Source organism: Fukomys damarensis, unplaced genomic scaffold (genome assembly GCF_012274545.1).
Source record: "Fukomys damarensis isolate Sample0158 unplaced genomic scaffold, DMR_v1.0_HiC HiC_scaffold_9, whole genome shotgun sequence".
NCBI lineage: Eukaryota > Metazoa > Chordata > Mammalia > Rodentia > Bathyergidae > Fukomys > Fukomys damarensis.
Window position 1 is genome coordinate 8,196,091 of NW_022900921.1, and position 13,385 is coordinate 8,209,475.

At 58.3% G+C, this 13,385-nt stretch overlaps 1 protein-coding gene across 1 annotated transcript in view; it reads left to right on the forward strand.

The window, feature by feature from the left end:
• Galnt10 (polypeptide N-acetylgalactosaminyltransferase 10) overlaps positions 1 to 13,385 on the forward strand; it is a gene marked incomplete at its 5' end in the record, with an annotated part of 202,670 nt that overhangs the window by 176,635 nt on the left and 12,650 nt on the right. Inside the window, 2 exons of the mRNA XM_010639832.2 lie at positions 9,008 to 9,115; positions 12,827 to 13,048. Coding sequence (XP_010638134.1) covers positions 9,008 to 9,115; positions 12,827 to 13,048 — 330 coding nt within the window. The remainder of the gene's footprint in view (positions 1 to 9,007; positions 9,116 to 12,826; positions 13,049 to 13,385) is intronic.

The window sequence follows — 13,385 nt, forward strand, 5'->3', positions numbered from 1 at the left end:
AAAAAAAAAAAAAAAAAAAAAAAAAGCGACCACCAGGAATTCCGCTGAAACAGTATTTTGGTTTGAAAAGCAGCCTGCATGTGTTTTAACTTCCAGATCTCTGAAACTGTCTCATGTGAGGAGACAGCTGCCCAAGTGAGACTAATGCTCATATCCAGAGGTGATATTCAAAATACCTAGGAGCTGCAACGGCACGGGCAGCAGCCGGTGAGGACAGATGCCAGCCGTAGACAGCGGCCCTGCTGTGGCATGTCCGCGCTGAGGGGAAACCTGGCCTGAACTGGGGACGGTGCACCCCACCCGCTGGACTGTCCGGCCCTCCCAGCGGCCCGCAGGGTGGTTGGGTGTTACACCCGCTCACATGAAAGCCAGCGAACCCCGAACACAGAAGCCCCACACTGTCACCTGCTGCATCTCGCAGGGCTCCTGGGGAGCAGCAGAGAGCAGCAGCTGCAAAGACAGCACAGCTGCAGTCACTCACCCCTCTCCTCAGCTGTGCTCCCCCTGGGCTACTGCGGTACCGTGGGTCCTGCGGTCCCTCAGTGAATGGCGTGGTTCCAGCCTGGTCAGAGACAGCAGGCAGGGCTCCTCTCCCACCCTGGGGAGCTGCCCGGGCTGCACCCACACTCACCAGCAGGGCGGCGTGTGGAGCGATGTGTGCTGAGGCGCAGGGCTGGCGAGCGGGGCGCATAGGTGATTTGTGTAAGGTCCCTGGTGTGCAGAGTCTAGCTTTCCAAATAGCACCTCCATCCCCAGGGATCCAGAGGGGCTTAACTCCATGGAATCTGTCCATTCTTCCGAGTTTATTCCCACATGGGAAGGATGTAAGCTTCAGTAAGACAGGGATCCTCTGTGTTTTGCTCGCTGCCGTCCGAGGGCCTGAGGCTGGCTCACCGGAAAGGCGCTTGTTTGCTGGTCCAGTGCTCAGGGCAGCCGTGCTGCTGGCCAGCACCAGCTCCTCACCCCTTGGTCTCCATGCCCCCTTCAAAAACTCCACCCAAGATGGCAGACCGTAAACAAAGGTGTACGAAAGGAGTCTCAGAGCCCAGAATGTTGGTCTCAGAAACCCATCTGTATCGCTCATCAGGCATTTTTCTCCACGGTTTATTTACAGACGCCTTAGTCACGAAGCCATATTGGGAGTCCTCATCTGAGAGGGAGGGAGGCTGGCTGGAGTTTTCCTGCCGTCCAACCGTGCCTGTCACTCTCAGCGGGAAGGGAGATGGGGTAACGCACGGGCCCCTGGTCTAGCAGAGGACCGCTCCCTGGCCCTCCTCTGCCTCTGGTGTCACAGGTTCCGTAGGCCTCTGGCAGCACTGCCTGTGGCCTGAGGGCACCCTTGAGCCCCTCCGCCTGGCAGTGCCACCACCGACATGTAGCCAGGGCCAGCTGCCACCAAGGGCCAGGTCTGCTCCAGTTAATCTCTGCGGAGGTCCCTATGCCTCTTAGTGACAGAGAAAAGAGACTGCTCCAGAAAGCACAAGCGTGTTTTCAGAAATTAAGATAAATTGGTGCATGCCGTCAGGGCTGATGGATTAATAATTTAGCCCTGATTCCAGACCAGGCTGTCCGTCTCGAGGAGAAAACCCCAGGAAAGATCTTCCAAAGGCTCTGAAGTTTCTAGAAGAGCCATTGGCTGTTTCTTTCCGGCCCACACCCTTCCTACCCCTCTGAGCAGAGCTTTTGCTCCCCACAGCAGGGTCCCACTGCCGAAGTGCCCTGCTTGGAGGTGGGTGGTCTAGTGGGTGGGTCTTGAACTTCGTGGCCTGGCCTCTCGCTCCCCTGGAGATGAGCTTCCACTGGCCTCATCCACCTTCTCCTTTCCTCCTGTGCCACCACAGGGGAGGCTGCTGGTAAGCTAAACCCAGATCCCTCTGTCTGACTTACACAAAGAGCTGGAACTGAGGGGCCACATGTGTGGCACTGCGGGGACATGACAGGCTGGACTGAGGGATGGACCGCGCTGTCCAGGCTTGGTCTCTCTCAGGCCCTTGGCTTACTGTCCCCTGGGTTGGCGCCCCTTTGGGCTGGCTTTGTCCCACGGAGCTCCCCCAAGGCAGCGCAGGGAAAGTCCTCCTGTCTTCCTGCGCCCCAGTGGAGTCTCCTGGGCCTGCTGGGCCCTTGCCCTCCTGAGCAGCCACAGGCTGGAGCCAGGGAGTGGGCATGCGCTGCTTCCCCGTGGGGAGTCCAGGTGCTGTGCCCGAGGGGAGCAGACATGGGCTGGCCACGGAAGCCCCTCGCCCAGCCAGTCTGTGCAGTGCCCAGATCTGCGCCAGGCCCACACCCTGCACGCTCCCCAGAACACTCCCCCGCCAGCCTCAGCCTTCTCTGAGCCCCTGTGTGGAAACCATCTGAGGACCTGCATCTCTTCCTGCTGGGTTCTGGGATCCCCAGAGGCAAGATTGGGTCCTGTGTGCCCCTGTGCCCTGGCCCCTGGCTCCTGCAGATGCCTGGACTCAGTTATGATTGGGTTCATCCCCATAAACCTGCTGCAGGCTAAAAGTATTATATATAAAAGTATTATAAATCAGCAATCCATTTACCCCACCTCCTGGACAGCCTGGCTTCCCCACGTGGCACCCCGGAGAGAACCTCCAGCCCCTTTGGTGATCTCAGGCTGATGGGCTCCCTGTTTCTGTTCAGTGGGGTGAGAAAGGATCATGAGCCTGAGAAAAGAGCAAAATTCAAAGCGCGGTTTCTCCTGAATGTTGCTTTCGCACCATGGTAAAGTGAGCAAGCCCAAAGTCAGGCGTCCTTACCTGGGCACTGCTGTCACTGTTAGTGGCACCCCTTCCACCAGAGGGGGCTTTGTGCAGCTGCACTGCCCTCCCCGACGCCAGCATCGGCCTCGCGAGTGGTATGTGGTTCAGGTGGGCTTCCATTCACCCGGAGACCCCGAGCTACACTGCAGCCTCCCACCCCGCACACCCAGCTGTGCCGGTTCGGGCTCACTCAGTCCCCAGGAGACAGCAGGGTTAGGTGCCACTCGGCTCATGCAGCTGTGACAGGTGCTCTGGGTCAGAGGAGGCAGCAGTGGGGGACAGAAAGGGGCTGCACCACAGCCCCAGGAGAACAGAGTCGGGCTGTCTTCACCTGAGGGATCTGGGAGGAAGCCCAGGCAGAGCCACCCACCTAGCTAGGGTGGGAGTTGGGGAGAGGTGGCCTCTGGGCTGCATCTTCAGTGAACAGCCATTAAGCAAAACCCATCGCACTTCCCAGCAAGCCCCTTCTCTGATCTGAAATCCCACGCCTAGCTGTCCGTGTGTCTGTGAGAGACAGCACACAGGTGAGGAGAGATCCCGGCAGAAGCTGGGCCCTGGGGTGTGATTCATGAGACCCAAACGCATTTCCTGGGGGGCAGACCCACTAGAGCACTCCACACCGTGGGGTACTGGGTCCAAGAAGTTGGGTGCCTCCAAAATGACACTTGAGGGCCAGGGATTTAGCTCAGTGCTTTCGCTGCCTGCCTTTCAAGCGCAAGAGTCCGAGTTCACTGCCCGGTACCAACCAACCAACCAAGCAACCAACAAAGTGACACATAAAAAGATGAGGGAAAAATTGTGATCTCGTGCTGGTCTTTTTAGCTCTGTCGGGGCCTGGGGCTGTCGCTCAGTAGGAGCTCATGCATAACCTGTCCAAAGCCCTAGGTCCATCCCAGCACAAGACAAGAAAGCAATTATTAATAATAATAATTAATATTAATAATGATAAACATATCACAAATACAAAGGCACCGCTTGGAACACCCTTGGGCAGGCTGCTGCCCACCCAGGCTGGTTGCACAGGCTGGCCCTGTCTCTCCCCCATAACGCCTCACAGGCAGAGCATCTCGCCCCCTGCAGGTGAGGAAGTGCAGGTTTAGGTTCAGTCACTTCCGGAAGTGATGCCCAGCTCCTTGGAGGCTTCTGTCCCTGAGTGAGGCCATCGCGGGTGAGGGGCTGAGGGTGCAGCTATGCCTTTGCACCCAGTGGACGAGTAAATTCACTGTGAATATGTACTCCGGGTATAATCCAGGAAGGTCGAGATGTCTTGTAAGAAAGAGGCTCTCAGTAAGTGGTATAGCTTTAGCTGCATAACTCTTAGGTAAAGAGGTAGAACAGCAGGTGATTGAGTGCGTAGGCCAGGGTCCCAGGGCAAGCACAAAGAGCCAGTTGCTGTGTGGCCTTCAGAAAGTGACTTGACCTCTCTGGACTTCATCTATAAAATGAGGATTGAATAATCTTTATTCACTGTGCAGTTGTGAGCATGATGCTAGTCAAAACATAATAAGCTTATCTGGTACCTGGAACACAACCCTGAGAGGGGTTTCCCTGCCCAGCACTGACACAGCACAGCCGGTACAGGCGGCTCATGGTCTGGGTCAGGAGCTCCTGACAGTGACCCGCAGCCCCCAGGCGGCTGAGAGGACCGCTGTGGGAGTGGGCGGTGTCTGGTGCCAAGAGGCTGCTGGGCCCTGGGTGTGTGTGCAGGCACAGAGGAAATGGGGGGCTGACTGGCAGGTTGGCCCACAAGTTCCAGCACCTTGCCCCAGCTTTCAGGGCTCTGCATTGTTGGGCCCCCTCCTGACCCCCGGCTTCGGTTTCCTTGGTCGGTTTGAAAATGAGCTCCCAGGATCAGGCCGCACGTGACTGAACGCACTTTTCACTTCGGGCAGGGAAGAAAAGCGCACGGCCAGGACAGAGAAGTGAGTGCAGAGCAGATGATCCTCGTGGCCTCGTGGACCTGAGGGTGAAGCGAGGTGGGGCCCCCAGGAAAGGGGGCCCTTGGCCTTCGGGCAGAACAGAGCTGTTCGAGACCCCGAGGAAGCCGCCATCTGGGCGCTGGGCCCAGGGAGGCAGAGGCGGAAGGGCGGGCTCCGGAGATAGCAGGTCTGCCCAGCCCAGGAGACCCGGCCAGACTCCACCCCGGCTCCGCCCTGCAGAAGGGGACCGGATCCGGAGCAAACCGGTCTCGCCCCCTCACGGTGGCTTCCAGGTGCTGTTTCCCAATGTGAGTCAGCCCCCCATTCCCAGGGTGTGATCACCTAGGGATCCTGTTGAAATAGACGTTTAGTGTAGTATTTACACAAACACGTTTGCTTAGAACCCCATTATCTAAAAATGTTTTTAGAAGCAAATCGTTTTTAAAACTAAAATAACACTTTTCCACTTTTTAACCAATTGGATCCAGTAACTCCTAGAAACGTCCAAAGCTAGCGTGGGTGAGGTCGCTTGACTCCGCACACCGGTGCCGTCTTGTTGGCAGCGAGGGCGTCAGAAAGACGCTGCTCTCCCTATGACCACGCTCGCCGGCCCAGGTGACGCCGCCCCAAGCTGGCGGTGTCCCCTCGTTACCTCAGTCAGCCTGGCACAGCGCTGGGAGGCTGAGGCACAGTAATCTGCCCATTTTGCAGACGGGGAAATGGATGTTTTTGGCCTTCGGAGACGCTCTTTAGAGAGCACATGAGGCCTCTGCGCTGCCCCTCGGCGCCACCGCACACCGCGGCACTCAGCCCGCTGTTGCCCTGGGCTCTGAGCTCCTCCGCGGCTCCTCCACACAGAGCTGGCTGCAGGGGCGGGCCGGGGCTGTGCCGGCCTCAGCTTCCGGGCGGCTCCTTCCAGCCAGCGTCTTCGCTTCCCTTTGCGCTCCCTGAGGCCCCTCACAGCTGTCTCTTCCCTCCTCCGTGTAGCAGATAAGAGCCAGTGATTGTCTTTTATAGACACCATAATGAAGCCTGTCATCACACAAAAGAAGCCTGCTAATAAAATAAATCAAAGCAGCAATGAAAATGAATGAGGCGCAGGCTCTGACAACTAGATTCGTACTTGTGTAGTGGCCTGGTGCTTCTCGGAGAAGAGGGGCCCCGGAAACAGCTGCAGGACTGTGGGGAAGCTTCCTGCCCTGGGGTGCGGGTGGGGCGCTCCCGGACCTGCAGAAGTATCACCTCCTCGCTGTGCCTGCCCGTCTGGTCTCCCATGCTCAGTGTTCTGGGCGAAGGGGCGTCCGGCTGCTGTCCTCTGTGCCACTGGCAGGGGTCTTCCTGACAGCCGGCCCGGGAGACGATGAGGGCCTCAGAAGCCAGACCGAGAAGGGAACCCAGGCCCTTGCCCCCTCACCCCCGGTCCTGCCAGTCTCCTGTCAGTGGAAGGTTTTGGAGCAACTCAGTGAAGAACTGCTTCCTTTCTCTGGGCTGCAGGAGAGAGCTGTGATTTCCGGGTGGGGGGAGTCTCCTCCTCCAGCTGTGGGAATAGCCAGCGTTCCTCAGGTTTCCCAGGGCCGGGTGCACCGCTGGGGTACACAGCTGCAGGGTGCACCCCTCACACCCACCGAAGGAGGCCTGCGCCGGGAGAGTGAGAAGTGAGGGCCTCAGGTGCAGCCACACACAGGGCTGGGACCTGGGAGCCCACAGCCTCCTTGGCAAGTCAGGCATCCCTGGCTGCTGTCTCCTCACCAGCCTCAGGACCCCGAGGGCCTGAAGAGGGTACACCGGGGGGCAGGAGCAAGTGTGTGTCTCCCCGAAGAGAGCCCACCTTCCAGGTCAGTCCCCCAGGAGTCCTGTCCCTGTACTGCCTCAGACTCCAGGATCAGGGGCACGCTGGCTCCTGGGGACCCTTTAGGCTGCTTGCAGCATAGCCAGGGCAAGGTCCAGAGGCCGCAGTGAAGAGAAGGCTCTGGAAACCGTTCCCCGTATGCACAGAGGAGCTTCCCCACCCGGCAGGGCTCAGGCCACCTCCTCCAAGTTCAAAGGAGCAGCAGAGCCGGGACCTGGTGCCCACCCGTTCCGCTGCCTAGAGACACTTGGAGCCAGAACAGGGTGAGGTGACTCTGACCCCGAAAGGCCCAGCCTGGACCCAGGCAGCATCTGTGGACAAAAGGGCACTTGCACGTCACCCCCTTGGGAGGGGAGGGTTACCGTCGTGGGAGGCTGGCCCCTGATCAATAGCGCCTGCTTTGAAGATCAACTCCTTGGCTTGGCCTTGACATTAATCCGCCATCAGAAGCCCACTAACTCAAGACCAGCATTCTGTGCCACAGACTGGCTCGGTCCTTTTTCTCCCCCAAGATTAGACTATAATTGCATTTCTCCGGGCAGCACTTCCACTGATTGCAGCCCCAGCCCATCCCCGGGTGGGGAGCAGGGCAGAGCGGCTCTGGGCTGGGGATGGGGACAGCGGTAGGCAGCAGACCAGGCAGGCTCGGCGCCAGGCCCACCAACACCAGGACCGGAAGGCCCGCCCCCGGTGTCCATCAAGCCGCTCGAGCGGGAAAGGGCTCTGTTTTGACCAAAGTGTTGTGTGCATCCCGACTCCTGCTCCTTATCCACAGAGAAGATCGAAGATTAATAAAAATGTTGCAGATCCGGCTGGATCGTGCCGCGGCCCCTGCCTTCCTCCCCGCAGAGCCATGCCAACCTCGAATCTGGATGAGCCCCACCCAGCCTTCCTACCCTAGCCTGCACCCTGCACCATGCAGGCTTCCTTCACCCCACGGCCTAGGCTCAGGCCTGTCCTGGCTGAGGCTGTATGAGGCCCTAACTGCCCTGTGAGCCCGGCCACTGCCCCCACCTGCCCTCCCCAGCCTCCCTTCACCCCGGGCCCTGGCTCTGTGTAGCACTGGGGCTTCCTGCTTGGTCTGCTCTGCCCTTCCTCCCTCACCCCTAGACCCTGCCTCCCTTCTGTCTCCCATCACTTGGGTGATGCCCGCCTGGGTGCCCGCCTGGCCGGCCTCTCCCTAGCTCCCAAGCAGCACCCACATCCACACAAGCCCATCTTGCTCTCCCTCTGGAAACCACCACCCCTGTCAGCTCCCCGCCCCCGGGGAAGGGACCGCAGGACGGACACTCACCCTAAGTGGCGAGACTCTCCAGGTTCTACCCATCGGAGGCTCTGGTTGCTTCTGTCCTCAGGTCATGGCCCAGATGTGGCCAGGGCCGCAGCTGTGCCAGGATCGCTTCTCTCTGCTCCCCATGAGGACTCCTCAGAGCCCCGCTTTTCTTCTTTGGAGGTGCTGGGGGTTGGAGCCAGGGCCCTGTGTGGCTGGGCGAGCGTTGTCCCCCATACGGCACGTGGCAGTCGGTCCCCAAAGCCAGGGCCCACAGGGGCCACAGGTCTCGTTCTGCAGTGTCCGGCTAAGAGGAGATCAGTCCTCCACGGTGCGCAGAGGAGCCCCGCGTGCTGAGGCGAAGGGCAGCAGGGCACGGGCTCCTCAACCCCTCGCTTCCTGTGAGCATGGGTGCCCTGTCCCCCAGCAGTGTGTGACACATAACAGACCCCATGAGTAGGGGTCATATCCACAAATGGACCATTACAGTGTCTCACGTGAATACGACTCTGTGGGCCTTTACACCGGCAGCTCATCCCCACCCTCCTTTAGCCCTTCACATAAGAAACTGAGCCCAGGGAAACCCCTCCATCAGAGTCTTACATCTGCTAAGCGGCTGGGCCAGGATTTGAACCTGGTCCTAAGGAGGCTCTCTCTAGGCTGGTCCCCATGGAGGAGCTGTAGTACTCGCTAGGCACTCCCAGCCTGCTGTAAGGAGCTCCCTGGTTGCTAGGAAAAGGAGGCAGATGGCTGTTCAGAGGTACAGATATCGAGGGGTGACCACAGACTCCACAGTCATCGCCAGAACCGGTCAGAGCTTGGATGCTGCCTCGCCCCCTGGGTTTGCCCCCTGAGGCCAGAATTCTCCACTTCAGCTGTCCACAGGGTTTAAGCCAGGCATGTTGGGGCATGTAATCCTAGCAGCAGAGGCTGAGGCAGGAGGATCTCAAATTCAAGGTCAATTTAGGCAGTTTCATGAGACCCTGTCTTAAAAAAATAAAAAGGGCCAGGGATGTGGCTCTTTGTGAAGGCCCAGGGGTTCTATCCCAGTACCGCCCCACACACTAACTCACTACTCAGTTCCCGGCCTCAGCCACCATAGTGCTGCCGTGGTGTCTGCCCCGGGGGGTTCTGCAACCGGCTTCCGCACACGTTCCGGCTGCCGAGCTCTGAGGCGGCGCCGTCCTCCGCTCTCGCTCCCCCGCAGGTGTGGATGTGCGGGGGCCGCATGGAGGACATCCCCTGCTCCCGAGTGGGCCACATCTACAGGAAGTACGTGCCCTACAAGGTCCCCGCAGGCGTCAGCCTGGCCCGGGTAAGGTGCTGGCTTTCCTGGGTGCGGGCAGGGGTGGCGGGGGTCGCTTGCTCCCGGTGCGATTCCTCCCGAAGGGGCGCAGATCGTGCTTTATCCGTCACGGCTGGGACCCCCAGGACTGCACACCTCCTCCCAGCCTGTCTCTTTCTTTGGGGAAAGGAAGCTGACGCTTTCTGCCTCTTAGCACTCACTGCCAGGAGAGTTCAGAGATGAGGGCGACCAGAACGTAAGCGGGAAGTGATCTGAGCAGGTGTCAGGGGTTAAGGTGGCCGGAGCTGGCGGGCAGACTTAGAATTTCACAGGTGTCACTGGGGAGAAAGCTAACGTGCTTCTGAGCTGGACGGGGTGATGTAAGCAGCGTGTTGGATAAATATTAATACAGCTGGTGTGGCGTGTTTGGGAAAGCCTGAGACAGCGCTTAAAAGTTCCTGCAGGGAAGGGGAGGTTAATAAATCTCCCTCTCTCTCTCCATCCTCCACACTTTTATTGCCAACACCTATTGTGTCCAGCTGTTTCAGTATCCTGAAATGGTTTGTAGCCATCATCGTTTGAACGGCATCAGCCTCGGGCCCCACACGGAAATCTGTGAACCAGAGACGCTGGGTTTGTGTGTCTGGGGAAAGAAAAGACCAATCGAGGGGACCCGTAAAGGGAACACGAAGAGGAGGAAGATCGCCAGCCAGCAAGTGGCTGCGGGGACCCTCCCCGCTCGGCACCAGTCTGCATCGCCTCCGTGTACCCAGGTCGCTGCCTCCTCCCTTGTCCCTGCCAGTCGTGTGGTGCAGAACCGGACACCTGGGCCTGGGGACTTACAAGGACAGACGCATCGGGCTGCTGGGGGCCGCGCGTGGAGGAAACGGCCTGCAGTGCCCTCTGGTGGTAGAATTTGTAACGGCAGCCTCCGGCCACAAGGCGCCTTCCGGCCGGCCGCGAGGTCGGACTCGCTCGTCTGATTAATACCTTTGGCTCCCAAGGATGCTAGAGAGGAAAACGGCTCACCTTCTGGCCGGCCCAAGTCCGCGACTCTTCTAGCTCCAAGTGGAGGCCAGCCTTGAAGCGTCCTTTTCCCGTCCGGAGTTGTCATTTACAATGTGTCATGCGCCCCCATAAAGAAACGCCGCCCCCTGTTACCGAGGCCCGGATGAGTGCGGAGTGTGACAGCCGACGTTAGCAGCATTGCCAGGCGTCTGGGAGCGAGTGTGGAGGCCGCAGGTGGCTGAGCCAGAGTCCACACCCGTTCCGCCTGACAGATGCCTCGCGAGCAGCTGTTGCGTAAGTAGCGTTCGGCCTGTCCACCTCTGCTGGCTGCGCTGAGCTGAGTCCGGGCCCTACGTCTGACCCTGGCCCCCAGCGGCCCCAGGCCTCCGCCTGCTCCCTGGGGCCTCTGTCCCCGTCCCCGTCTCCCCCCACGGGCGGCCGTGTCCGCTCCGTGTTCCCCGGGCATGCTGGGTGGGTGAGAAGTGCGCGCCCGCTCCGGGTGACAGCAGAGCAGGGTGTCCTTGCTCCCTCCAGATGCCGCTGGGCTGAAGCTGGGGGGGGAAGTCGACCAGGAGGCCTTGGAGACGGTCGGGCGGACGAGCCCCTCTTTTGGTCTCCCCGAGTGGGAAAGCTCTCGATCTGGGAGACAAGTGGCTCAGGAAGCCCCATCCTAAAAAACAGGGATGCGTTGTTTACTTTGTTAAAGAGCTTGTGATTTCTGCCCGAGCTGTTTCTGTTTTACTTTCATTTATTACTACCTGTTTGCTGCACATTCATCGTGGGACTCTAGTACATAACCCCGGCGTGGTGAATTCAGACCGACAGACCGTGCCACGAGGGACTGGGCTGGGCAGACGGAAAGAAGGGGACACCTGTGTGTGGGACGGTGCATGGACACAGGCCGGAGCTGTCCGCCTCTGCAGGGATAGGCAGGAGCTGAAGGCAGCCTTCACCGTGCAAGGCCTGGCAGCGAGAACCTGCACCAGCCCTAATCCAACCTGCTCCTGAACGGTCTTCAAGCCGCCATGGACGTGGTGTGCCCGGGAGAGCCGGACGCTGCACAGAAACTCGGTGGCTTCCTGGTCCCGAATGTGAAACCAGAACCGTGGGGCAGCTGGGGATTGTTCTGCGGCAGAGGCCTCCCTCCCATTGGCTCCGTCCCAGTCCTCAGCATCTGCAGGCTGTGCAGAGCTCTGTGAGCCCGGCGGGGTCTTCCATTGAAGGAGAGAGCTCCGTGACTCACGAAAATCTGTTCTGGTCGTCCATAAATGTTGCTGGGACCTGGCCACGCCCTTTCATTCAGCGTCTGGCTGCTGGACGGCTGCTGGACGGCTGCTGGACGACTGCCTCACTGCAGAGCCTGTCTGGTCTGCAAAGCCTGAAACGTGGGCTGCCAAACTCTTTGCAGAGACAACATGTGAACCTTTGCAGACCCCGGCGGCCCTCAGCCCCGGGAGCATCTTCTGCCCTTGGAGGTGAGCGACTGGTAACCCTGCTTCTTCCCCGGGCCACTGTGACACAGATGAAGCTGGAAGAGCCAGATGTGGGGCTCCTGACGACACCCAGAAAATTTCCCTGGACCCTCAAGCCGGGCCCTCGCTGGGCAGGGTCTATGCTGTGGGTGGAACAAGGAATTTTCAGCACAGTGACGTGAGAATTCATTCTTCCTCTGTCTCCAAGTCTGTTTACAAACAGGATGTTTCTTCACCTGCTGCCTCGATTTTCCAGTATTAGTGTTGCCATTTTTTTATTGGTTTTCTTTGTGCTTAGTGATGAAAGTTGCAGTAACCTTCAAATGTGACATGGTTATTACAGATTCCTCCTGCTGATGGAATTATACCTTTTGGGTACAAAAAATAATTTAGTTTTACCACGTGATTTGGTCAAAACCCTCTTAGCTGAAAATGACAGAAACCCAACTCAAATTGCCTTCAAGAAAAAGGGAATGTACTGGCTCATATAATTGGAAAAGTCCTGCGGTAGACCTGGCTTCAGGGATGGCTAGATCCAGGTGCCAGGATTGAGTTCTTCAATCAACCTCTACCTCACTGAGTTTGATTTCATCTTTGGATGGGTTTTCATCATGTGATTGCCATATGGCCTGGCAGCCCTGCTGACATAAGCCATGGATTCTACCCAGCAATCCAAGCGGACACATAGCAATTCTCCCAAAAATCAGCCTACTGGCATGTTACCAATCCCTGAGCCCAGGGTTGTCTACATTCACACTACTTAGGCTGGGTCGAGTGCCTTTCCCCCATCCACATGAGCTGCCTGACAGGAAGAATTCCCCACAGAAAAGCTGCTGGGGGCCATCATAGAACAGGAGGACATGGAAGATGGACAGGCAAAACAAGAGTAGTTCTTTATCCAACTGTGAGTCCTGATATACTTAAAACCGGCTTAAGTGATAAATAGAAAGTCACACCCACTTGACAGGGACAGGCTCTGCAAATGCATCATCGGCTCTTCTGTGGCTCACGTAGGAGTGGCTCACGTGGCTGGCCACACGGTCACACGTAGCGTGGTGCACGGGGCACCGTCACGCCTGTGGCTGTCACTGAGCCACTGTCGTGATGCAGCCATGACCGTGGAGGGCCTGAGATGTAGGGTGACCAGGAGGACCTCCGGTAAGTGAGACACGTTGATCCTCCCCCAGGACGCCCTGCACCCACGCTGGGCCTGCACACCTCAGCCACCTGACCCTTCCTTCCGCCTGCCTCCCGCCCCCAGAACCTGAAGCGTGTGGCAGAGGTGTGGATGGACGAGTACGCCGAGTACATTTACCAGCGCCGGCCCGAGTACCGCCACCTCTCGGCTGGGGATGTGGCAGCCCAGAAGAAGCTCCGCAGCTCCCTGAACTGCAAGAGTTTCAGGTGGTTCATGACCAAGATTGCCTGGGACCTTCCCAAGTTCTACCCACCGGTGGAGCCACCAGCTGCGGCCTGGGGCGAGGTGAGTGTGGGGCCAGGCTGGCTCTCAGCTCTGGAGCCCGGAGAGATCTGAATGGAAATTGTTCTGTGCCTGCCAGTTCTCTCTTTAGCCTCCTCCTGCTAGATATCTTCTTAACTTTTCCATTTAATATTCTACATAGAGAGATGTTGCAACTTTATTAGCATGAATTTCACTTTTCATCTTTTTGTTAGGCAGTGCCAGGTATTGTTGTTGGGCTTTTGGCTGTTTTTTGTTTGTTTTTTTTTTTGCAGTGCTCAGGATCAGACCCAGGGCCTTGTGCCTGCCAAGCACAGGCTCTGCCGCTGAGCTGCACCTGGAGCCCACAGTGCCAGTTTTA